The sequence below is a fragment of the Apteryx rowi genome, unplaced genomic scaffold (assembly GCF_003343035.1).
Source record: "Apteryx rowi isolate R43461 unplaced genomic scaffold, aptRow1 scaffold_49, whole genome shotgun sequence".
Lineage (NCBI taxonomy): Eukaryota > Metazoa > Chordata > Aves > Apterygiformes > Apterygidae > Apteryx > Apteryx rowi.
The window spans coordinates 1,435,009-1,461,099 of record NW_020450749.1 but is presented as its reverse complement, the minus strand read 5'-3'; the positions used below and the strand labels follow the sequence as shown (position 1 = coordinate 1,461,099).

General features: G+C 41.0%; 1 protein-coding gene across 1 annotated transcript in view; it reads left to right on the top strand.

Annotated features, from left to right (window-relative positions):
* Positions 1–26,091, top strand: part of PTPN5 (protein tyrosine phosphatase, non-receptor type 5) — a 67,569-nt gene that overhangs the window by 8,427 nt on the left and 33,051 nt on the right. Inside the window, exons 2-4 of the mRNA XM_026078915.1 lie at positions 18,683–18,864; positions 19,776–19,895; positions 21,767–21,850. Of these exons, the coding sequence (XP_025934700.1) occupies positions 18,683–18,864; positions 19,776–19,895; positions 21,767–21,850 (386 nt within the window). The remainder of the gene's footprint in view (positions 1–18,682; positions 18,865–19,775; positions 19,896–21,766; positions 21,851–26,091) is intronic.

Genomic DNA, 26,091 nt, shown 5'->3' with positions numbered 1-26,091 from the left:
CTCCTCAGCCCTGGTGAGGCCCCATCTGGAGTACTGCGTCCAGTTCTGGGCTCCCCAGTACAAGAGGGATGTGGCACTACTGGAGCAAGTCCAGCGAAGGGCTACAAAGATGATGAGGGGACTGGAACATCTCTCTTATGAGGAAAGACTGAGAGAGCCGGGCCTGTTTAGCCTAGAGGAGAGAAGGCTGAGAGGAGATCTTATCAATGTGTACAAGTATCTGAAGGGAGGGTGTCAAGAGGATGGGACCAGACTCTTCTCAGTGGTGCCCAGCGACAGGACAAGAGGCAACAGGCACAAACTGAAACACAGACAGTTCCATCTGAACATGAGGAAAAACTTTTTCACTGTGAGGGTGACAGAGCACTGGCACAGGTTGCCCAGAGAGGTTGTGGAGTCTTCTTCTCTGGAGATATTCAAAAGCTGCCTGGATGCAATCTTGTGCAACGTGCTCTAGGTGACCCTGCTTGAGCAGGGGGGTTGAACTTAGATGATCTCCAGAGGTCCCTTCCAACCTCAACCATTCTCAATTCTGTGATATTCCTTGGAATGGCAAATTTTGGCTTTACTTGTCATGTCTACCTGTAAGACCATGTTTCACTTCTGGGGGGGTTCACAGAACTGAGGTCACCTTCAGCCCTGGATGGTGCTGTTCTACTTCCCCATTTAGAACTTTGTCTTAGGTTTTGTGCAGATGCAAACACCATAAACATCCCAGCAGTTTAAGACCTGGAATGCTGGGCTCTCTTCAGACTGCTGTTTGTAGTAATTGATGCTCTCTCAACTGCACCTGTGTTCCCTTAATTGTGAGTGAAAAATAGACACTGTGGAAATGTATGTTGTGTTCATGGACACTCAAAGGAAGCAAAAACATATTGTAGCAGCATTATGAAAAGCATCCAATTCCCAATTTCAAAAGCACTGTGTGGTATTGTCTTAACATCTTTCAGTTTGAAATAGACTCCATGTTTTTAAGCTGCTTTTGAAAGTTGAACTTTGGTTCATCTTCTGCAAAAGGGTTAAAGTAGCATCAGCAGGACTAGGGCCCTGTCTGGCTGGATTGGGGAATTTGAAAATTTCCCTTTTGAAAATCTGGCCTTTCGATTTCGTAAATCAATTAGGGGGGATGGTACCCAGCCTCATGTTTCCCACTAGAAAAATGAATAGAAATGAATGGTCTGATTTCTGCAGCTTAGCCTTTGACAGTTTCCATGCAGAGCTCGTAGTGACAATTGAGGAATGACAGTCACAGAACAGTTCAACTAGATCTCCTGCTTCAGAGTTTAGAGCAAGGGGTTTGAGAGGAGAGGGAGGGAGGATTCTCTACCTAACTCTGAGGTTACTTAATCCTCCAGAGGAAGGAAGTTTTCATATTACTGTACTTCTTACATATGCTGCCTTGTTTGATTTGAGCTACTGCCAGCTGCTGTTTTTAGTCTCCACTCAGTCCTTCTGCCAGGCTTTCACTTTCCCCCTCCTGTGGGCTTCTCTTCTATAGTCTTGTATTCTTTTTCTTTCTTCATCTCTTCTGTCATCAGACTTGCTTTCATTTCCATTATTTTAAAATGGATATTCTCAGATGGATTCTCAAACTCACTCCTTATTTTGTCACTTTCTTTGACCTTATTTTATCCTCTCCTTTCTCTGTTTGTTGCTGCTAGTCCTTTTTCTAGCTTGACTTCCATTCTCTATGTTATCTGAGTAGAGTGGTTCTGTAGGACTTGGCTTAGTGTCATAGAACAAACATTTTAGAGGTCAAAAATAGCAAAGGGCCTCTTTCAGGGATGTGGGATCCAAAACAGTGCAATGTTTTTGATCAGGCGTATTGGTACCTACCAAATTTTGTGTATACCTCATGGTCACTGGCTTGGTAGACTGCCTGATTAATTAGTGGACAAACTATTCACATAACTGCATGCTGAAATAAGCTGAAAATCAGTCTGGTAAAAATACGGGTCATTTCCGAGAATAGAATCTTGCCTTCAATGTGGCTGTTGAGCTGAATCTAACCACCCTTTGGAAATCTGATGTCCCATGTCATGACCCCTGATTCATGCTAAACTGTCAGAAGTCAAGCTGAAACCAAAGGAAGAGCATCCACTCTGATTTTGCTGTCAGTTTAACTAAATCAGCTTCCTACCATTCCTTTAGTGAAACAGCTGCAATTTTCTCATGTTGACAAGCCCTGTGCCCTTGGAATCATGCTATCTAACCAATTTGCAATTTGAGATTTCATGCCTTCCCTGTGCCTGCTGGTGGCATCTTTGCACCTAGCAGGGGGAAATGCAAGAAACAAGAAATTTCAATGAGAAGTTATTTCAGTAAGGATGACATTAGGAAGACGGAGGGAGGGGTATACCATCCCCAAGAATTAGAGGTTTTAATGACGGATTGTTTTCTTCATTGTATCACAGTTCTCTCTCAAAAAAGAAGTCTTGGGAACATGAGACTTGCTTTATCTTTGTGCTTCTTCTTATCTCTTTCCTCCCACTCATGATCTCTTATCATTGTTAATCTGGATCTGCTTTGCCTGTTCACAGGGAAAAGTTCTTAAAAGGAGAAAGGAGGGCCTGCACAGGCTGGTGAATTAGCAAATCAGGGAGAGCGCAGTATTTTAGTATGTTAGGTATTGATTATACCTAATGCCATGAGTCATGCTAAACTGTCCAAAAGCAGTGAGGAGCAGTCTCCCAACCCTGCTGCCTTAGAGGAGCTGGCAAAGCAGGGGTGCTCATGACATTGCCTTCCCTGGTTGCTAGAGCTCCAGCTACAGTATGTCCTCCTAAGAAATCTGGTTGGATTAGACATAGGAGTTCTGCATGGCCCTTTTAGCACAGAACATACCTTCCAACTGAGACCTGGCTGTGTTGTAAAAATAGCCATATTCAGGAATACTGTTAAGAGAAAGAACAGGAAGGGGAATCTGGCTTGGTGAACCTCCCTTAGGAATGCTAAATATATGTCTAAGGAGCCTCAGCTTCCAAACTCTCATAGATTTGGTGGAGAAAGGGGAGGATCTGGCACTGCACTGGAAGAGCTTTTGTGGGGATAGAAGAGAAGTTGAGTAAATACTGACACATTTGACTTTTGGGTTTTTTTGGGGGGTGGGGGGAAGGGGGCAGTTTTGTTTGAGCAAGTAAAATATAATATTTTCAGCAATAACTATCAGAAATTCCTTTAAAAATATCCAGCTAGCATATGGCTTACCTGTGGTTTTYTCGCATGCTTTTTCCCTGTGTAAGGCATTGGCATTATAATTTCTCAAACTAATCTACTAGCTTATTGGATTCATCCACCTACTCTGGGAGATGAAACCCAGTAGATTGAGTTTGTTCTCATGTGCTTTGCCATCATAGCCTTCTGGGTGGTATCTAAGCTTTAAAAAGTCTATTCTGTTCAGGTTTTGTGTTGCACTGTACATTGCATTCTATATAATTTCATCCCTGAAATTGCGCCCACCACTACTGTATGTGCTTGCACTGGGTTGTTAGACTGTTTTCACCATGGGATCTGAATGCCTCTTCACTGTAGTCTGTTTGGCTTCTTGCTTGCTGCACCCCATGCTGTGGTAGCAAGCTGCCTGGATATTACTGTGTTGCAGTTCTTAACTCTGCACCCACCACAAAGTATGAATGCTTATCAGGTGTCCTTAATAACGTGAATCTGGTTTTGCTATATTTTCAACTCAGCTGTTTAGCTAAAAGAATGTATTACTTAAAAGAAAAAGCAATTTCACCTGAAAGTAAATGGCCAAATGGAATTTTATTTAGTCCTCACAATAGAGGCCATTTGCTGTTGATAATTGCCATCATGGCACACTTTAAGTGAGAACAAACATACTACCCCCCTCCAATACACACAGGCCTTTTTTCCTAACAGATTTATTCATTAAGCATATGTTCAAAGACTAAACCTATTACCACTCTTAAATAGAACCATTTTTATTGCTTTTCATAGATACAGTGCCACAGTGTTATGAAAAAAAATTAACATTCCAGATTTAATTAGCTAAAATATTCTATTAAAACTCCTTTCTGCTGCAGCACTTGTTTGACAATAGGCAGATAAATACCCTATGTTGATGACTGACCTTCAAATGACAGTCCAGTATTGCTGCTTTGCTAAGTCTTTGACAGTTTGAATGCCTTTGTCTTCCATATATGAATGTCGAAAAAGGCCTCTTACCTCCAAGCCGAGAAGTGGTGGGGAGGTGGTTAGGCTGGCAGGCTTGATCTTGCACAGGCAACATTGCTGCTGAATTCAGCACCAATTTTGTCTAGCCAAATTTTGCAGGCTTTCAGGAAGAGGGATGACAGTCCTCAAGGACACTAAATGCCTTCCATTTTTTATATCTTCTGTGGGAGATTAAGATAAGTACAGAAAGCTTTTCAGAGTAGGTCATTCCTCTTTCTTGTGTGTTTGTGCAGGGGCTCTCAAAACGGCCCCTCCCTGTGTGCTCCCCGTACTGCTGTGTGCTCACGGGTGCTGCCAGGTTCTGAATCTCCTTTGCCAGGACGTTAAAGAGCCAATGTCATTTTTTGTGGTGGATGATGCTGGCATAACAGCCTTTAGGTGAAGCTTCTTTTGTTTTTGTGGTTTTTCTGTGCACTACTAAAGCACTTTTCTTGCTGTTGGAGAGACATGTGACTTCAGTGATGCTACGTCTTTTCAGTTTTTAAGACTCATGATCTGTAGAGATGAAAGGTCAGTACATGGAGTATAGTGGAGTATACTGTTAGAATTATCCCAGAAAAGCAGGACCTGGTATTTCATCTTTTGTCTTTTGTGTGTCTCTGTCATATTTGAAGTAGATTGCTACACTTCTACCTAGTGTAGACATGACAAGACATAAAGTGTAGCTCTTTCTTGTCCATTTTCCCTATGGTCTTCACAGCATAATTAATAATTATCTTCAGTAAAAAGGACTAAGAGAGTGGGTTGCACATACTTGTCTTTGAGAGTTGAGGGCTGCAAGAAAAAGATCTTTTAGTCTGGCATCTGCTGAGAGGATAGAGGTGGGGGTTGGTTTGGTAGTTATGCATTGGTTCTTAGAAGCTAAGAATGAGATTTCCAAGATTCCTCAGTAAAGGTCTAACTTGTTCTTGTAGAAGTCAAATGTATACCTCAGTGTGGGAAGAGATGGTATGAGGGTTTGCAGATGGAGTGTTTAGCATAGCAGGAATGTAGCTGTGGATGAGCGGTATCACAAAAAAAAAAAAAAAGAATCCTGCTTCTTGTTGACACATTTGGTCACCCACACTTGGTAAGTAACATGCTATGGAAGGCATTTGACTATGTTTACTTCAAAGTACGTTAAAGTAGTGCTGAATTTTATAGGAAGTGAGCAATGTTCTAATGTGGGAACAAAACAGTAGGACAACTAGGAGTCCATAAGAAAATGATTTGTTGTATTTGCAATGGCCTGAATTATAGGTATTATGAAGTAAGGAGCTCCTGAAAAGAAAGAAATGCTTTAATCAAGGCCTGAAAAAACAAGAACATTTATCAACAGCCCCAATTCATGTTGCACAGATGAGATGGTAAAATGAATCACTGTCTTTTCATCCTCAGAATAGGAGATAGTGTGAGGCCATTATACCTGTAATGTGTATACCTGTAAAGGAGGTTTTAACAGTGTACCTCCTTGACAACTCTGCATCCCACAAACTCATGAGACCTGCCACCTGATATGGGATATCAGATCATAATGCAGTCCTCTCCGGAATGGTTTGGATCCAGGGTATCTAAGAGGATGTCCACGCTTTTTGCTGGAGGATAGTGCAAAAATCCCCAGGTTAGCTGAGACCAAGTTGTCCTTGGAACTGAAAGCAGAAATGCTTCACTGCTGCAAGACCCAAAATCGTATCTTCACACAACTTTGCTCACCGCCTTGCAGACCCGCTGGTTGGTGTCAGCTCTTGCTAAGATATTGGAAAATGAGTCTGTGTGGTGTGAGGTAGTCACCTTCTCGGATCAAGCAGAGCCCTGGGATGCAGAAATCCACTGAGTTTGGTTCTTTGGATTGTTTTGCAGAGAGCAAAGTTTTGACTGCAGCCAGGAGGTGCAAAATCCTCACAGAAAAATTGCAGAGCTCATCATCTTCTCTTAACGCAGGGTGTGCTTTTTTTTTCCATCTTGCCTTCTCTGACAGATCTGTAACAACTTGCGCATGTCTCTTTATGTATCTAGCCAAAACATTCTCCTGTACGTGTTCCTGCCTCTGGGAGGAGGATGAGAAGACAGACTGTTACGTTTCTTAGTGCTCTGCTTAAGGCTTTGTAGCTGCGTTAATGAGTACAGGTAGTATAGGAACCCTTGTAGACTGGACACAAGTAAACAACGTTGACTATTATCTTCCTCTAGATGCAGTGTTCACTTCTTGTGCTATTACGTGGTTGGTTAGAGAGGAGGGGAAGTTAATGACACCGTTATACTTGTCACACTTTAACCTAAGCATGCCCCTAAGATGAGGGGGCTGCAGTTACAGAGGTAGCAGAACAGTGAAGTGGAAGTAAGGGCACTTAGTTGTCCAGGCTTTGCACTTCTGCCTATAACGGAGGTTCCCAGGGTGAAAACAGGACGCTGTAGTACAGGGATAAAATTGAGTGTGGATGTTCTTTTTCTAGGTGTCCACACCTTTATCCATCCAATTGCTTATTCGGGAGCCTAAATGATAGTATCTGAATGATACCACTGCTTTCAGAGTAAGCCGAGATGTATAAATATAGTCTTTAAATCCATGAAAGAAAGTGAAATGTTTATACTTGGGATAGTAACCTTGAGGCATATATCAGGTTTGTGGCTGAAGATGATTGTTGAGACTCGTCTTAATATAATTTACTTTGCTCAGGAAAAAATGTCTTTGGAGTAAAGGTTGAATGTGATAGTGGCTTACCTAATGTTTTTGCTGAAGGCTCCAGGGCGTAAGATTTTAGTCACTTAGTAAAGCAGGCTCTACTCAAATGAATGACATCAGAATGTTCACATTTGAAACTGGCAGGAGGCCAGCATATCACCCATCTGCTTCAAAGTGCAAGCCCTCTTATTCCCAAGAGCAAAAAGCAGATTTAAAACCTACAGGACACCAGGCTACTAAGTCACTCGAGAGAAATTAGAAACACACACAATGAGGTTGACATCAGAACTGCAGAAGTTCATTTATGAGAAGAAATTTGCTTTTTATCAATCAATACAAGCGTGCTAACATTAATACAAACAACAGTAGTATGAATACAGCATTCTTTCAAAAATGCATGAAACCAAAATGCACTTATTTTAATTTTCTAGTTGACACTTGTATCACAAGCTGTTTGATTTTTAAATTACTGCTGCTGTTTTTTGTTTATGCATCAGGCACTCTTAAGCATATCTGCTAGTTAAAGTTTAAAGGCACAAAAATGATGATTTGGGAGGGGAGAGTTAGTTATCTTGTTTCAAAAAGAGAATTCAACCCTGTATATCTAAATCTGCATCTTTGTTGCATTGTTGGCAGTTTTCCGTGGCTGTTTTGTCTGTGCAAGGCTGATTCATGAGCAGTCAAAGCCATAGCTCTTTATTTTAGCTGTGGAATTACAGAGCTGTTTTGTGGGTTTCCATTTTCAGTATTAAAGGGAGTTTGGAAGCTGGGAATGGTGTGGGACAACCAACTCAGCTGAAAGCCAACTTACTGTCTGTTTACAAAAACTAAAGGCACCCCCAAATTTATCCCCAGGCACTTGAAAACTTTCACTGGAAAAAAAAAAAAGCATAACAAAGAAATGTATTCTTTAAAACAAAAAAAGGACTGCGGTTAATTGTTAGGCAGTAATCAGAAAGACCTTCTGTAAAGGGTTTAGTAGGAAAGGAGGGAAGTGCCTTGTACAAAAACAAAAGAGTCTTTGAATAGAGCCCTGATTGAAAGATGGCAAATGCTAATTATGTGTGGGTGTGAGGGAAGTTAATATTCACTGCCTCTGCCCACCAAGGGTCTGCATTCACTTTTTAAGAGCTGTAATTTGACACCATATTTAATATTTTAATTGTTTTGAAGCAAAGACCCTGCTCTAGGGTCCCTAGCTGCCATGAGAAATAGCATGCCCTGTAACTTGACATGTTTCTCGGGAGAAAAGGAAAAAGGACAGTGCTTAACAACATGTTGTGTTTAAAACCTGCAAGCATTAATAGAGCCATTAAGAATAAACATCTTATTTAATAGTGGGAGTACAATTTATATGTGCACAAGGACATAACTCTGTTCTTGAACTGGAAATTAAGAACAACTCCCTCATCAGTAGAGGCATGGAAGTTTATAACCGGTATTGGAAGAGAATCAGACCCCAACAGATGGTACAGTAACTATTGTGTACTTTCCGTATGGTTGCTTTATATGCCAATCTCTTATTGCTGCTGATGGCTCCTAGCATTTCTTCTTTTGCTGAAATGGGAGACCTGTCTTTCTAGAGCAAAGAGCCTGAGGGTTTGGTTTTCCTCTCGCTCCATGTAAGTAGGGCTCGCACCTGATCTAGAGTGGTGTCAGCCAAGCCTGTTCTGAACTGTTTTGCCCATGTAGCTCTCGTGTTGCATATGAATTATTACAGACTAGAGGTCTGGTGAGATGATCAAGTTACTTTCTCTTACTAGATGGGTTAGGGATGTTAAACAGCCAAAAGTACTGTGTAGGATTCCAGGTCTGGGAGGAGTACAGTCTTGAGCATCTGGGTTCTCCCAGGAAGGAAGAGTTTGGTAGCAGCCCAAAGGAAGTCTTCTGCTCTCACCCTTCAGTCAAACAGTTTGTGGTAGCAGACTGCATCCTTCCCTCTTCAGTGCTATCATGTAAAACTGTGTTTTCCAAATTCTGTCCATAACTGGGAACAAAAAATTTATGGAGGCAGGGAACTTTGAGAAGGTTTTGAGTTTTTTCACTTTTCCATATTTCTTTTCCCCTCCAGATAACCATATTTTGTCATGAATTGTCTTCTGGGCATCAGGACTATGATTCCTGTTAGGAAAAAAAATGGAAATGGAAATATGAAAGCCCTATCAATACGATATCACTAAAATCTGCTCAGACTGGGTTTTGTCTCTGCACTTTAGGCCTGTAGAGAGCAAACACATTTTCAAGTGAGCAGACTGCACTATGAGAATTACTGAGAAATGAGACCCTACATTAGCACAGAACAGACTCTTTCCCACAGGGGAAAAAAAACAGATTTTCTTCTTGAAGTACTAATTTTGCTTAATAACACAAAATTCTTGTCTAGTTCTTACCAAACCCCCAGTTTTTCTACTGAATGCAAACGGTAGCAGTAAGCTAAGAATTACTCTGAAAATTCATCACAGTTGTCCTGGTTTGGTCTGAAAGTCAGTTTCACAAGTGCTTTTGCAGAACATTGATTTAACAAACCAGGAAGCTTCTTTTTCGTGATCGATAAATGGTACCCTCCAGGAACCTAATTAAAGAAGAAGTTTCTACCTTGATAATTTAGTGAAATGTATGTTTCTTTTCAACTTGGTGTGTCTAAAAACTCTTGAATGAAAAGAAACCAAAACATGACCCAGAACTTTGCTGGTGAATGCTCCCATTTCCAGCTTTGTTCTGCCAGCTCAAACTTCTGAATGAATGAAAGAGGAATGGCCTAAGAAGCAAGAGAGACGTCAAGGTGCTAGCCTGCTGGAAACCAAGGACCTATAATACTTATGTAACCTGTTACATGCTTCTAGTAGAATTTGAGCCTTTATTAAATTAAGGTTTTAGATAAAACCTCCTAAATCTTTTGTTCTCGGTTCTTCACATGCCCACTGTGTATGTACAGCCTAACCTAATAGGCACCTGTGACATCAATAATCATGATAGGCATGTATCCCACCACTGATAGTGGGGTATGGGTCCTTTTTTTACATTAGGATTTAACAGACAGATAATAGGAGACATTGGTTCCTGTTACGCTAGCTTGTCATGGAAGCTGCAAGAAAGTGGCTAAGATTCTCTTCATCCTACCTGTATTCTTCTGTCTGAAAAAAGAGTTGAGGCTGGTGGACATCTTCCACTGCAGGAACTGTGCTAAATATGGCCTTAGGAATCAAGGGTCTGTCCAGATGGTATTGACACTTGTCATTGGGCCAGTTTCCTGTGGCGGCCAGTCAATTACTACACAGTGCCTGCTGGAGTGCTGAAATATCACGGCGTCTGGAAAGCTCATTTAAACCAGAGAAAATAGGGAAAACCTCAAGGCTTTGACTGAAGACTGAAGTTTATAGAGCAGATCAGCAAGCACATAGCATCAGTGACTGGTTGGGAATCAGATGAGGTTTGCAACTCCTTAGCTGGCCAGTCTTCCTCCTGTAGAAGGAGAGGAGGGGGAGGCAGTTTGTCTTGCAGTCTGGTATTTCTCCTCTCCATCCCTCTAGTAGCTTGCAGGCTTGTTCTTGTACGTGACCCTGCAGTGTTATAATAACGGGCATGGGTGAACATGAACGTTTTTTCTGACTTCACCTCTTTTTCTCTCCTCCCACCCATCCCAGATGAAGTGGCAGGTGGACTGAGTGGGAGCAGTGTGAAAATGAATGCAGAGAAAATGTGTGACTCAGCAGTTCAGCAGGGAGCTGCTGAGCAGCAAGGCAACCGTTCTCCTCACACACTCCGACATCAGACTCCTGTTCCCTCAGAGATGAGAATAGGCCATTTAGGGATGGAGCTGTACTGCCCACGAGCAGGGAGAAGGGACTGTATATTCTTTTCAGCAGAACTTGTTTCAAGTAAAGAGGAAGGCTAAAAGATGTGTCTCCTGCAAAGTTTCTTCTCTAAGTTTGTTAAAAATTATACCAGTGAAAGCAAAGAGGGATTGGACTAGAAATCCATAAATCTCAGTTCAGTGCCTGGCATGATCACAGATTTTCTGCATGACTTTATTCCTCGCTTTCTTTTCTCTTGATGCATCTTTCCTTTTTGGTAACTATTTTGGCTCAAGCAGCAGCCAAACTCCACCAATTGAGCTTGAAAGTAGACCTGAAACTTCAGTGCTTTTCCTGGCTAGTAGATGACACCCATTTCCTTCCCTGCACTGTTGTTTCAACAGCTCTGCGAAGAACATTTACTTTTCCCAGCATGAAGGCTGCTGATTTTAAGCATGCTAACTACTCTCAGACAAGTAAGTGCAAAGGACAATCGTTGGTATTTCTGGGTTGTACTCTGTCACACTGGGGTGGACTAACTTTTTTTTTCTTTCTCTCTTTCTTTAACATTAGGGAGGAGCATTGTAGTGTCTAAGTAAGCATTTTTGTAATGATGCAGGAAGTTTGTATTTTTTTGTTACCAGTTTCTGTGCATCTCTTTCAGAAGGGAGGACTGAAGTAGATTTTTCTCTATCATAGGATGAGCAATTGGAGGTAGGCACTTTGCGTCTGAAGCTTATTGTTTCAAAGCTGGAGTATAAATCATTGTCACAGAATTTTCCATAGACCTGTGTTCCAGAGTTGGATCTTCTCAAAGAGCAGGTGAACTCTTTCCTTCCCTTTTGGCTGGTGTAGATAACATGCCGAAAGAGCTACATGGGGGTGGTGTCATCTTGAATCTTCAGAGAGCCTGACACAGTTTCACTGAGAGCTCTGAGTAGCTGCATTACTCTTGATGAGAGTATCAACCCAGGAATCAAAAGGGAGTGAATTAAATATCAGTATTCTTGGTTACTTCCAGTGTGATCATTTTAGAAATGTCCAGCTTTCCCAAATGGAATACCTGAATATTTCAGTTGTTCCCCACACAACTCTGAATGCCTGCAGCTTATCCATGCTAATTCTTACAGTACAGGGTAGATACAGTTGGTGCAAACTGAAAGTATTAGAAATCATGAGTTGAATCTCTGAAAAAGTAACACAGGAGACTGACAGCCAGGTCCCTGGTGTATAGACTGGGTCCTTTGTGAAGACTTTTCCATTCCTCCGTAATGTGTCAGAGATGGTAGTCAGTTGCTCAGACCTCTTATTTGGATTAACATTGTCAGGTTTATTTATGCTATAAGCTCTGTTACACATTTTAGGCTTCAAAGAGAATGAGAGGTCTGCAGTTCATCCTCACTGGATGAATCTAACTGGCTTCCAGTTAGCTATCAAACTGATTTTAGAATTGCCTTGATGCCTTGCAGTGTTTAGTGGTAAACTTAGTGGGATATGTGGATCTGTCCAAGTTCTTGCTAGCGCCTGAATTAAGCTGTCTGATATCTTCTGAGGTAGCTCTCTATGTGATTTCACATTCCAAATGAAAGATCTACCAACCACAAGTTTTTGGCAGCTAGAATTTGAACTTTTTCCAGGTTGGAATTGAAAATGTTAAGGCGATTTTGATTGTTATAAATCCCTTCTATCTCCAAGCAGGCTGTAGTAGGCAGCAGCAAGGGGCATCTTGGATTGTTTTGCTTTGCAACATTTAATGCAGATACTTCTATGGACTAGATGCTCTGCTCCCAGACACTGTTTTATCCTACTATTTGGAAAAGATACATGTATCAGACTCTTTTGAACAGCAGATCCGGATCCAAGCGGAGTAGAAATAGTTGGTGCTGTATCATGACTGGAAAGGTACAAAAAAAGTTACTAAGGGAGGAGCCAAAGAGATGCATTCTTAGTATAACTGCAAGTGTGGGAAATAGCATTCCCACTGTTTTCAGCACAGCTCGTTATATCTTGAATGTAAGTTTTAACATGACTTGTTAGATGAGTTAGGAATGCAGAGAGCATCAAGAAGAAACAGCCTTCTCTGGATGGTGAATAGTATCCATCTGTAAATGGCAATGACATACTTTCTGCCATTACGTTTAACTGTTTAGTGTCTGAAATTGGCTGATTATATAAAGAAGTTCAGTAAAAGTTTCTGAGTTGTAGGATAGCGGCCCACCAATCAGTTTTCTATGGAGAAAGGAATGTAAGTACGTAAGTTCTGTTTGGCATGTATGACAGCTCTCCTTCTTCATCCCTGCTTCTTCTCAATGCATGCCACAGTGCAAAAAAAGATTGTCTGTTAGTCTAAAAGCTAATTATTCTGTTTCCATCCTTCTCTTGCTGCAGCATATTGCAAGTAGGAGAGAGAATGGCTTCTTAGCCACTACCTTTCTCCTATTGCTCCATTCCTCCAGCAAATGAGCTGCCTTTTTACCTTCCAGCACAAGTTACCTCTGGTTCATTTGCACTCATGCAGCTTGCATGTGCCTTACTGGCATTAGGACTTCCCCTGCAATCATTGTGCCTTATGACCTGCGGATATGCGAAGTACAATGCCAGAGCTATGTCCTGCATGCACAATTTAGGTGGTGCATGTAAAAATAAGCAATTGTTTGGCAGACCCTTATCAGTAGTATACATTCATTTATTGTTCTCTAATCAATGGCAGGTCTCCCTAGCAGACAGATGGAAATCAGAGACAATGTTTTCAATAGGCAGCTGCATTTTGATACCTGAAGATGCAGGGTCATATATGGATATAGGTCTCTGGGGTAAAGTGTTGATAATCTTGCTGGACATGTTCACGCTTTGCAATGCTTCCTCATTCTGGGCTGTTCCTTTGGAGTAAAATTCTTGCCAGGCACAGCAATCATGAGGACATAGGCAGATTCAGAGGGATGTGGATCCTCCTCACACATGAAACACATATAGGACAAAGCAGCTGAGTTGCTACAGCCTGTTGACTGCTGCAGCTTGAGTTGGCAGAACAGTCAAGGTCCATTTCTCCTTCCTACCCTGTGTATCTGACAAGTAGTTCCACAGAGCTCGTAGCCCTGGCTAGGCCTCCTGCCTTGCCCCAAGTTACTACAGCTCAGTACTGCAATGTGGGGGGGACATCCACACTAAGAAGCATGCAGTGGGTGATCTTACTGATTTTCTTACTGCTGTCTGCCCTGTGACAGCTTCTTGGGCTTTCCAACCCAGAGAATAGTAAACAAGATTTTTTTTTCCCAGTGGGAAAAGCCTGAAGGAGAACAAGAACCCAGTGCCCTGCTTCTTTCCAGGACACAAACTATGGTGTTTGTGCTTTCTTGATTTCTCTTGAGAAATGCTGTTTTAATGGAGCATTTATATTGCATAAGCGCCAGAGACACTAAGAGTTATCACTTCCCCACAAGCCACCATTAAAAAAAAAAATTGGATTTTCCAGTGAAAAAGCCACCCAAGCAACCCAAGATGTAAAATTCCCACTGGCACAGTGTAACAGATGTGAGTAAAACTTAAATGTGTAAACATTATCTTTTCATTGCTAGGTTACATTTTGTTTCACCATTATAAAAATCCTTTGGTAAGGAACAAGTCTTTTCATCCCACAAATACATTGTTAAATTCAGCACCTATGCACAACAGAGGACAGAAGTTTCTTGCAAAGTGCTGACTTCATTAAGAAATACAGCCAGGATACATGGTCCTGGGGGTGTGCTTTTTTTCTCTGAAGACTCTGAGGATGAATCAGTTGGCTTTGGGGAGCTGCTGATGCCTTGCCCACAGTAGCATTCAATTAGATCTTATGCTGTAAGGCATTGTCGTCTTACTCATCATTACGATAGTGCCCTCTAGTATTTCACTTAAGTCTAGTATTCTAAGCACATGTTTTTCAAATAGTATATTTATATTCTTGGTTCATTCTTCTGTCCTTTATGTATTCACATACAGAGTCAGAAGAAGAAGGAGATGGAGTTACAGGGGTTTCAGTATAGAAATTCTCTGCGTTAAGGAAGCCAACTGTTACCTTGTGAGTGGATAAGAAATTTCCCTGTGTAGATTATTGCATAACAGTGTTGTACCATTTGTTTTTGGCAGCTTGTGCTGGTGAACATACTCAGAAAAAGAGTATAGGATGGATAGATGACTGGTTTGATCCACAGAGTTCATTTTCCTTGAACAGCAAGGATGATGGTTGAGCTTATGGTCCTGTCTGGAAATTTTAGGTTGCTTTAACAAGCCCTATGGCTGCTACAGATGTCAGAGACCTTTTATTTCTTCTGCCAAAGAACTAGCAAGTGCAGGCTCCTGGCAAAGGAGAAGTACTTGAACTCGAATCCTGACCTTCATGAGGCAGGAATTCAGGAGCGTGGGATGAGGATGTTAGATTTCCACGCAGTCAAATCACTACCAGAAGTGACGCACAATTCACTCCTTCTGGAGGTAGTCATCCTTCTGAGCTGTCTCAAAACCTGCCCGCTGACCTTGACATAAGAGAACAAATTTTCCGACATGTCTGTCCATGGCCTTTTAGAACAAATAGTAGAGGAACATAGGAATGCAATATGGAATGTGAATGGTAATTGAAGTATTGTTTAAAGCTGGGATAGTTAAATCAATACAAAACCCTAGGTGGGCACCCTTATGTTTGTTAAAATCTAATCTTTGATGGTTTATTTGGAATAGTAAGTTTTTGAGTGGACTTTAATTAATCCAAGGCATTGTTGTCATGTACCCAAAACATGAACCTTAATCTGTTTGTTTATAGGTATGAATTCTGACAGTTCCCTAATACTTGAGTTCTTGACCTGTTTTCTTTTACTGTTATTAGTGAAAATATCTGTTGATAGCAGCTGAACCATATTGATTCAGCCAAGCTGGAATCCTGGACTCCTCATTGCGTAGAACAGAACTCTACCTTATGCAGTAAAAATGATTGGTAGTAGTAGTAGTCTATTGTCCTTCATATAGGGCAGTCATAAGAAGGCGAGTGCGACTCCTACAATTGTAGCTTATACAGCTTTTTCTAGACAACATTGGAATACTGGGAATTGGGCTTCTTGGCTCTGGAGAGGTATAGATCCCCATGGTTACAGACACCGAGTAGTCCCCTAACTTTGACCTCTTTACTCCAGAAGGTGGTGTGATTAAGTGGCCTTAATGTCATCATATTAGAGATGAGATTCTGTTTCCAACTTTGACAGAAGTGACCTTGAAAAATCTCAGACTGTTACAGATGTAAAATGGAGAAATTATACTTACCTGCTACATAAGGCAAGTAAATGAGCTTTTGGTCAGTTTAAAAAAGATGGGTTCTGAAATAAGAAATATCTTGAGTTATAAATACTAGTTAAAAGCTGAACTTGAAATCTGCATTCCCAGACTCCTCACTCTGATTGCCTTCCCAAAGATATTTTAGTCCTGCTTTGCATGCATTGTATCTTAAACTTTGTGGAGCTGTATCCCACAGAGGAAGTCACTAGGGTTTGGAAGCAGTAAATATGTTTGTCAGCTGTTCTCAGGGACATAGGTGCATTGTTTAATGTAGGTAAAGGAAAAGTAGGACTTAGAACATTCTTGGTGGAAAAGGAAGGCCAGAGACTGTGGGAGGAAGCCATAATAAATTATATGTAAATAGATATTTTTAAAGATTTATATTTCAGACACTTGCAAATGTCTTTTTACATGGATGGCAAAAATCACTTCTGACTTCAAGATTCTGTTCCTGCTAAATTTCAGATTCCTGCTCCAAAACACAGAACATAACCCCCCCCCCAATAATAGCAGAAAAAAACTGTCAGATACTGACAAAGATTTTCCTCCTCTTCTTGCCCAAATCCAATGATTAGAATAAGACATAAAGCAGTTTGCAAGCTTGGAAAGATTCAAATTTAACTGTTAAGTTTTAACGCATGATAGAAAAGGAGAACACAGTTTGATGTTGATGATATTTAGGTAGCCTTAGCTATAAATGTGGCTGCTATGTAATTCTGTTGGAGAAATTTTGAGTCCAGCTCTGCACATCATGGTATCAGAAGTCAGATGTTGAACCTGTAGTCTGTGGACTGCTGCTCACAATTGTTGCCTGAACACAAAGGACTGCATCTGGGTTCTGTGCGTTTCTTGGGGGTTTTGTCATGGACTGTAAATTACAGGCTGGAGCCTGGGGGACAGAGAGGTAGAACTCCCATGAGCTTTCCACCTATATTCCAGAAATTGTCTGCTTTTCAGTAACAAGTGTTGTTGTCAAGCTGTTGTCTTCCAGCGTTAAGGATACATAGATGAAAATAATGAGAAACTGTGAGAAATACAGTCTGGAATTGTTGCTGTTTCTGATTTCACCTTTTTAATTCCTTGTTTTTCTGTGTTTTATTGACCTTTATTTAATCTGAAGTCTTGATAGTGTTTATGGAAATGTACTGAGTCAGTAAATGGCAAATACAGTCTGTCGGTTACTTTCAGTATTATCTGTGGTATGTACATGCATACACGGGTCTGTCTGTATGCATGTCACCTATGCTTTTGAGAAATATCTGTATAAAGACAGTGAAAATCATCTGCCTAACCAGTTGTATCCAGCATACTCTGCTGAGGTCCGTAGTTGTATGGCATCTCTGCACTCGGGTCTACTGAGGCCATTCCCCATCACAAACTGACTGGCAATATTTTGAAATGAGAAACCAATAACCTGAGCTGTTATGGAAGCACCTGATGGTACCTTGCAACTGTTCCTTCTTGAGCCATTTCTGGGAGATGCTGCATAGTCAGTACACAGTGATGACCCTCATGTCATTAGGGAGCTATGGGAATGGAGAACCTTGGGGAAAGCTGCCAGCATTTCTCATATGCCTTACTCGCTCGTGCAGGGATGTCCTCAGGTCTCTTTCAGTGAAGAGAAGAAGAACAATCACAGAGTGGGGATAAGCAGCTCATGTTCCTTTCTACTCTTACATTTTTGTATTTTAGAAATCAGAAAGGGATAGTCCTGTGAACCCTTACTTACCTTATTGATGGCCAAGCTCTCAGCTGGTATATGAATCCCATGTTTCATTTAGTTAGAGCTGTGGCTAGTTCATCTGACCTAAAGTTACTATTCTGGGACACTTAGAGAAATGCCTGATGAGTGGAGCATTCTGTAGAAACCCAACTTCAGCAAACCACACAAGGACCAACAATGTGGCCTTTACCTTGGGCACACGTGGCTGGCTTAGGCTACAGTCTTGTACACAGGGCAGCCTTGGGGTTTTCCTCGTGTGGAAAGATGTAAATCAGCAGTAATTGCATTGAATGGGTCAGATCTGTCACTGTCACCTCCAGCTTGTAAATGTGTTTACTTCTACACAAACTGCATTCAAAATACTATTACTGGGTGGCTAGCCGCTCCACTGCATCTTTCCATTGAATGGAATAGCATTACAACATTTTTAAGTAGCTCTTGAGTAAAGACTCATTCAAGAAGTTATTAGAATTAAAGTCTACTTTATTAGTACCTTGGGACACCCTGACAAAATCCAGAGCCCTTCAGCACTATCCAGACGCATAGAATTGGACAGTCTCTACCCCAGAAATTTATAATCAAATTAGACAAAAAGCAGACAAGAAAAGGAAAAGAGAGAAACTGAGGAAGAGTGGGACAAAACAGGTTTTCTGCCATCATGCAGCTGGGAAGTGTGTAGCTAGCAAATAGCACAGATGGTTCTTTTAAAACAGTAAAAACAAAAAGGTGCAGCAATATAAATGAGAATTCATTAACAACAAAGCCCAGATTCTGCACCTCCGGAAAGAAAGGGAAAATAATTTATCCGCCCACACTCACTTTTTTCTGACGAAGGCAGGTGAATACAGCTGCACTAATAGTGTGACGCTCACAATCCTGAGCTGCACTTACTGATGCAGAACTGAGAGGTAGCTAACGTCTTTAGGAAAACAATAGCCCTTGCAGCCTCCGCGGGGGCTACAGGGTTACATGCTATTCATTCCCTGCACATGTCATTTGCATGTGAAGGTCTTTCCAGTCCAGCTGTGATGGAGTCAATAGATGAAGCTGAAGGACAACAAGGACAGCTGAGCAGGAAGGAGCAGTCTGTGAAAACCTCCCAGAAAACAGCACCGCTTGGTTGGGCTGCCCGGTGGAATGGATTGATGCCTGGAGACAGCATGTATCTGTTTGTCCTCTCGCAGATGTTGGTAAGGCAGCTTGTCATCACTTTGAAATGCTGAGACCCCTTCTTTAAAGGTATCTTGGCGTGGGAGCTTTCTTCCTCATTCACTGTGGGATAGCAATGGACGTAGCTGCAGTCCTCTCTCATTTCGGCAGCTGCCTTCCGCAGCCCTGCTTTACAAACGGCCCCTGCCCTTGGATGTCCCAGACTCCCATCCCAGCCTGCTGCCCCATCACCAAATGACCCATTTTGCTACAAAACCATCTTGTGCTGCTGATATGTACAGGGATAGCATCCATCTGGTTAAAAAGTGAACTGGGAGGGGACCCCCTTAGAGTTGCCCTTCGTGGTGTGGGATGGGATGGGGGTGTTTCTCTCTGTGAGGGTGGTAGCTTTTAACATCCTTGCTTTTGTGGTTTTATGTCAGCTGTGGTGTATGCAGCAACCTTAAGTGGTTCAAATGAAATGTTTCAACGTATGCGTATTTGTGCATGTGTATATGTCTTTATAGGAATATCTGTGTGGACACGGTTATTTGTGAGAGCTTTGCATAGTATGACATAGGCCTTTTAATAACATACAAAATTTATGTAATACCAATTTTGATTTAAAAGTAGTAATGCTAAAAGCTCAGAATCCAGAGGGATCTCTGTTGCTCTTTTGATGTAAAGGCTATCTTGGGCAGTCCTTTTGCTAGTGTAAATCAGAGTAACTTTGTTGAACTCAGTGACACACGTCCAGTTAATGCTAGCTGAGCGTTTAGTCCTCAGTCTTTTTATTCTTATTAAGCTACAGCACAGAAAATACCTGACTTAAAGCAAAAATGATAATCAACATTAACTAATTTAGTTCTCATTGATTTTATTATGCAGTCTTGAAATGAAAATGAATGTTTAATGAGGAATGCTCATATGTATTTTCTGATTGATTGCACAGCTTCTCTGCATGATGCTGTGCTACAGCACTTACGGGACCATCCCAGCAGCTCAGAATGCCTTTGACCTGCTGTCTTACATACTTACACCATTTGGACAATTTTTGTCAGATCGAGGGGAGGTAAGTTCCTGTATTTTTTCTCTCTGATTGAATGGTTGATGTTAGTAGCCTTAGGTGATGCTTCAAATATCTCTTCAAATTAAGTGTATAATACATATGTACTTAATATAGTGACTGCTGTACTCTGTGTGTTCTGAAAGGGTGGAAAATGTTTTCTGAAAATAGATTTATATTTGTTCTTCAAAAAAATGGGCCAAATTTTTGACAATGCTGTTAAATCAGCATAGTGGAGTTTTAGTAAGGTGCAAATGATTGCAAACGAAACAAAGGAATGAGAAATCAGCCCTCTAAGGCTTACTCCACAGTAAAGAGAGAGCTGGAACTTTATTAGGATGGATAGAATCTTAGATTCTGAAAAAATGGAAGGAGCCACAGAAAGGGTGAGAAACACAAGATGCACCATAACAAAACTTTTTTTTTGAGTGTTTAGAGCAAATCTGTATGTGGTGAAAGCATTTCAGGTGTACTAGGTGTACAGACACAGTTATATCTACAAAGGTACCCTAATAAAAATGCTTAGCCTCTCACCATGACAGAATGACATGTATACCAATATGATTCATCTGATGAATTACTGGGGTAATTATACCCACTGCAGATTTCTCTAGTGTGGACAGAACTTTAATTAAATGGTAAGCAGCTACTTTCAAAAATCACACCAAATATATTTGCCATCAGAATGTTTAGATTCATTGTACATGATCTTTGTAGCAGAGGCTGTGCAGTACAAATAGGAACTCTGACTCTGTGCCTTTTGGGGTTGAAGTACAGTGGAGATTGCTTTCTGTGTTCACTTAATAGTGTTTGAGCTACATATTGCCTGCTCTTCTGTTTATTTGAAAGAAATACTTTTTCTTTGACCTTTCTCAGTTGGATTTGTAATGCATAATCAAAGCTCTTTATAGAAGATAAGGCATTCTGATTTTCTGTGTCTTATTTGCAGTGGGTCAGTCATTAACAAATTGTTTCTTACAGAAAACCCCTGATTTATATGACTTGGACTTAAAATAAGCGTTTTGTGGGTTCAGTGTGGAGGAGAGCGATTCTGCACCACAAGAACACCCCAAGTATGACTCTGTGCAGATGTTCATGTATATCCTTGAGGACTGTTTGTTATAGCACTATTTACAGTACAAATTTACTACAATCTAGAATTGAGAACAGTTAAGGGGAAGAAATCTACTGACATTAAAATGAGCAAATAAAATCTCTTAACTCTGAATTTCTCTCTACCCATACGAATGTGTCAGAAGCAGAGTAAAATTCCTAGCTCTCTGAATTCCATTAGAAGTACATTTTGCACCTATTACTGAGAATAGGCTGAACTCTGAACTACTTAGATGTGGCTAGGACATTGGAATGAATTTCACTGCCAGTGCTGGGAATGGACACTATGACACTTCTCAGAACATGTAGAAAACTTAAACTCCTCTGTGATTGGATTTTTTTTGTAAAGGTCCCTAAACAAATGAACAGTACTAAACTTCCACCAAAGCCCTTTGCCAAGGGATAAAATTACACGGACTGTGACAAGCCCGGGCTGCAAAATTGAGTCATGGATCCAGTTCTCAGTGTTGGAAATGTATGAGGATAGGAAGCAGTTTCGCTGTGATGGCTGATGCCAAAATACTGAAAGCCAGTTTTCAGATGTTCAGAGATCCTGGAGCTCAGAGATGGTTTCAATTTCAGTCATCTCCAAAACCTGGCATTTTTTTTGTTGGTGGTGACTTTTCCACAGACAAGAGTATGGTATGACTAATCAACATGGGAAATCCAAGAATGAATACAGACTGTTTACCGAGAACACACACAAATGCTATACCGTACCCCTAAATACTTCATGAATCATTGTCAATTCTGTCGTTTCACAGGACCTGACCAGAGTCGGGAGCATTGTGATATCATATATCCTGCTGTCATTAGCTTCTCTAGGACTGTTACTTGTAGGATCTCTGGTAAGCTATGATACTGCGTAAACTATGTTCTTTCCTTTTTCCAGCGAGTTTTTAGAAAATGTCTAGTTTACTCTCGGTTCTTGATGTTAAGCCTAAGTTGATTTTAAAGTAATACTTTCTGGGATATTTCTGTGTGATTACTGTCATGCTTTACACAGAAGAATCCTGACTACACTTATCCTTACTTAATTTCTTGATGAATTGGGGATTCAGCTAATGGCTTTTATTCCTTCCATCCACAGGTGGGTAAAGTATTTTCACTTACGGTAGGAGGGATATGATCCAGTAAAGGGAGCTTCAAATATTGCTGCCTTATGAATTGACCACAGACCATTCATTGACTTAAGTGACAGCAAGAGTTAGTCCAGAGCACAGTGTGCTTGTGAATGTAATACCCTTGTAGATGTAGGCCAAGGCCCCAGCTGCAGAACAAGATTAATGGCATGACTACAATTAATCTAGTTAACTGTCAGCTGTTTGGGAGCAGAAGGCAGCATGTTGTGCTTCTCCACCGATCATATAAGTGGCACAAAGATGTGCACTAGGTGGAAAATCTAGGGGGAATTCTTTCTTTTCGGGGAGCTCTAGCTGAACATGGCTTTTCATACCCCTGTATATTGTTATGTTAGAGTGGGAGTACAGTGCCTGAAAATACAGGTAGAACATGGCCTCCTGTCCTTACTGTAGTGCACCTTCAGAGAGCTCAGGAAGCTGAGGCTGTACCATACATATGTAGTTTGAGTGACTAAGCAGTATAATGCAGTACATCATAGAACCATAGGACTGCGGGTGGGAATGGACCTCTGGACATCTCTAGTCCAACCTCCTGCTTGAAGCAGGACTGTCACCAGCACTAGATCAGTCAGATATGGCTTTTCTAGACAAGTTTTGAAAACGTCCAAGGTTTACCACCTCTCTGGATACCTATGCCAGGACTGCATGGCTCTTGTGGGGAAGAAATTTTTCCTAATGTCCAATCTGAATTTCCTGAGCTGCGACTTGTGGCTGTTGTCCCTTGTGATATCAGCTGTCACTACCAAGAAGAGTTTGGCTGCATCATCTCTGTAGCTGCCTTTCAAGTAGTTGCAGGCTGCTCTTAGCCTTCTCTTTGCCAAGCTGAACAAGCCCAACTCCTCAACCTCCTTCGCAGGCCATGTGCTCTAGACCCCTGACCACCTTCATCGCCCTCCGCTGGGCCCATGCCAATTTGTCCATATCCATCTTAAACTGGAGGGCTTAGCATTGGACACAGTATGCAAGGTGCAGCTTCACCGGCACTAAGTAGTGGGGAATAATAACTTCCTTTGATCTGCTGGCCACACTTCTAATGTGGCCTAGTATGAGGTTTGTCATAATACATATCGCAGTTCAGTTCAGTGAGAGGCAGCACAGTGGCAAAATATTCTGCTTAATGTGTCAGGTGAATGTACTTTTTAAAACCATTCAGAAAGCAAAGTATTTGGTGGTAATACCTCCATTATTGGGATCACTGATGTAGGCAAGGAAGTTAGCCTGGCTTACGCAATTTTCTGCTTTTTTCGATGCTGCTTTAACTTTACAGCAAAACTTTCTGAGCTGGAAATCAGAATAGCAGGAGTATGATTTCTCTTAATATTGAACCTATTTGTAGCTGGATGGAAACATTTTATTGCCAAGCCATTCTCAGCACAGAAAGTAACTCTAAGAGAGAGCTCTCTCTACCAAAAAGTCTGGTCTGAGCTTGGACTGTTTTGCATCACTAGCAACTCCTTGCAAGTGAACGGTTATACCAGTGTAAATGAGAACAGGTCACGCAGCTTTACGATCTGAAAACATCTGCTTCTACCAGCATTTAGGGAATAAAGTGTAAAACATGCATTAGCAGGACATGGCAAATAATGCAGTGATGGAGCTGAACAGGTTTTCTAGATCCCAGCTTGATGGACAACAGATAGTTCCGTGAAGAGAGTTCCCTCTGTCTCAGCCCAGTGTGTTCTTTTTTTATTTTCATGAGTTTTAAGCCATTTGCTGCACAGAAGAAACCTAGAAGGAGTCCTTTACATTGAGGAGTGCGTTTATGATGAAATCTTTCTTTTCCAAATGTACCCTTCTCTCATTATAGATGGGCCTGATATATCAGTCCCACACCGATGCAGGTACTAGACAATGTGCTAGTGAGAAGCAGCTTACGCTTTTTTTTTTTTATTCAACACCTGTGGTAATTTACAGTCCCGCTTTAGTGGTTCTCTGGGGAAGGGAGAAATTGTGACTATTTGTACAGCTACTTTGTTGCTTTAATGTAGGGCAACAGCTGTTGGGCCATCTAAGAAGACTGAGAAATGGTGGACAAGCAGAGTCTCAGACATGATACCAAGAGAATTAATGCCCGTCTGCTCTGTGCACACACTAAAATCCAGATCATTTCTGTATCAGGGAGTTTGTAAACCTAGTGAACGTTAGAACAGATTTTTCAGGAGTGCAAACCTGAGCCAAGGTTTGAGACGCTTTTCTGAGAATACCCCATTACCAGGATGTGTTGCTAGGTTAGTGATCGCAATGAAAACAACTGGCCAGGTAGAGCGCTTGAAGCTTGTAATACTGATGCTGTCCGTTTGCTGCCTCGTGTAAGGACTAGATGGTGCTTTAAGGCCCAGGCAGCTGCAAGGTACCAGTGCAGTGCTGTCTAGTCCTCCTGACCAGGTTTGCAGAGCTGACTATTTTTCTATTCTTTAGTTTAATCCCATTACTTTTAAGTGTAATTTAATTTCCTTCAGTGTCTTGGGCAGCTCTTACTGTCCACACACTTTTTTCAACCTAAAGAAAAGCATTTCTGTTTTTAGGGTGAACTTTATATTCCTTTGGATTTACAGTTTGTTATATCACCAGTAAATTCAATCCTGTGCGACCATACCAGCTCTGCACTAGCATCTGTAGTATCTAATTGGCACCTAGGCTTTACACATGGCCCTCAGCACAAGTGTTGATTACTGTAACAACAACATGCTCCTCCTGTACAAAGCTGTTGAGCAGATAAATACTTTAAACTGTGAACTGCTTGAATATTACAGTCCTTGGGTATGTGTAAGAACCACAGCTAGTACTGTGAGACTGCCAAGCTCCAGAAGTCATCTTAGAGATTGAAAATAGATTCAGATCTTTAAGCTTCTTACTTGTCATCCATCAGGCCAAGTGTGGACAGACTCAGTTCAGATTTGGCCCCAAATGTATTTAAAATAAAAGCCTAGTAATTATGTTCCTATGTTTGTTTCTGTAGCTACTGTGTACTTTGATTTATTGCAACAAAAAACATTCTCTTTGAAGTAATTGTCAACTGAATACTGCTGCTTTGTGAGAGCCTAACCTTCTCTAAAACTGAATATGGACAGAAATGAAAACTTGCCTCACTTCCTTTCATTGCCTAGGCTTAGAGGAATGAAAGTACATGAAGACACACAGGCACAAGAAAATTGGCTTCTAAAATCCTATAGAAACTAATGTGATTTAATAGCATAGGAAGAGAAATTAGGCCTTTTTTCAACAGTACATGTTTTCTAAAGTCAACTGCCCATTTAAAAGCCACGTAAGAAAAAGACAGAAGAGGCTTTACTTTGGGAAATATGACACATTCTCAAAATCTCCTTGGTCTCAAAAGGGTGCATAGCAGGACAAGATAGTTTGTATTACATTTAATGTGGGTGACATTGCTCCTAGTTCTATGCTAGAGGGATGAAGTTGGCCTAAGAGTTCAGATCCCAGAGTTCAGATATGGACTTGAAGTTTTTAACTGATGCTTGTGTGTAGAATTAAACAGTCTGCTGATAATATCTCCAAATCATCTAGTCTGCCACAACGTGTGTGAACCAATATGATACAATAATTGTTAATTCATACCATTTTCAACCCTTCATTAACTCCTATTATAAAATTTAGTATTACATTTATGCCCTAGAACTTCACAGGATTTATTATTTAATGTGTAAACCAGACAGTTAAGTTACAAAACAGGCTTTGCCACTAGCCAAAAAATGTTATAGATGTTCTGAACCTCAAAACCAGGTGCATCAGAATTGAGGCTTCTTTAGAATGCCATTGGTTTATACATGGATTTAGGCTACAGTGCCAGATTATCAAGGATGTGCAGTACAGGAAAATCATATTTATCTTTCTTAACCCAGCTATATCTACGTCTTAGATTTAAGTAAGGAAAGGAATGATTTGTGGAACAGTACAGTAGATTTTGGTTTTGTAAACAAGTATAGGAA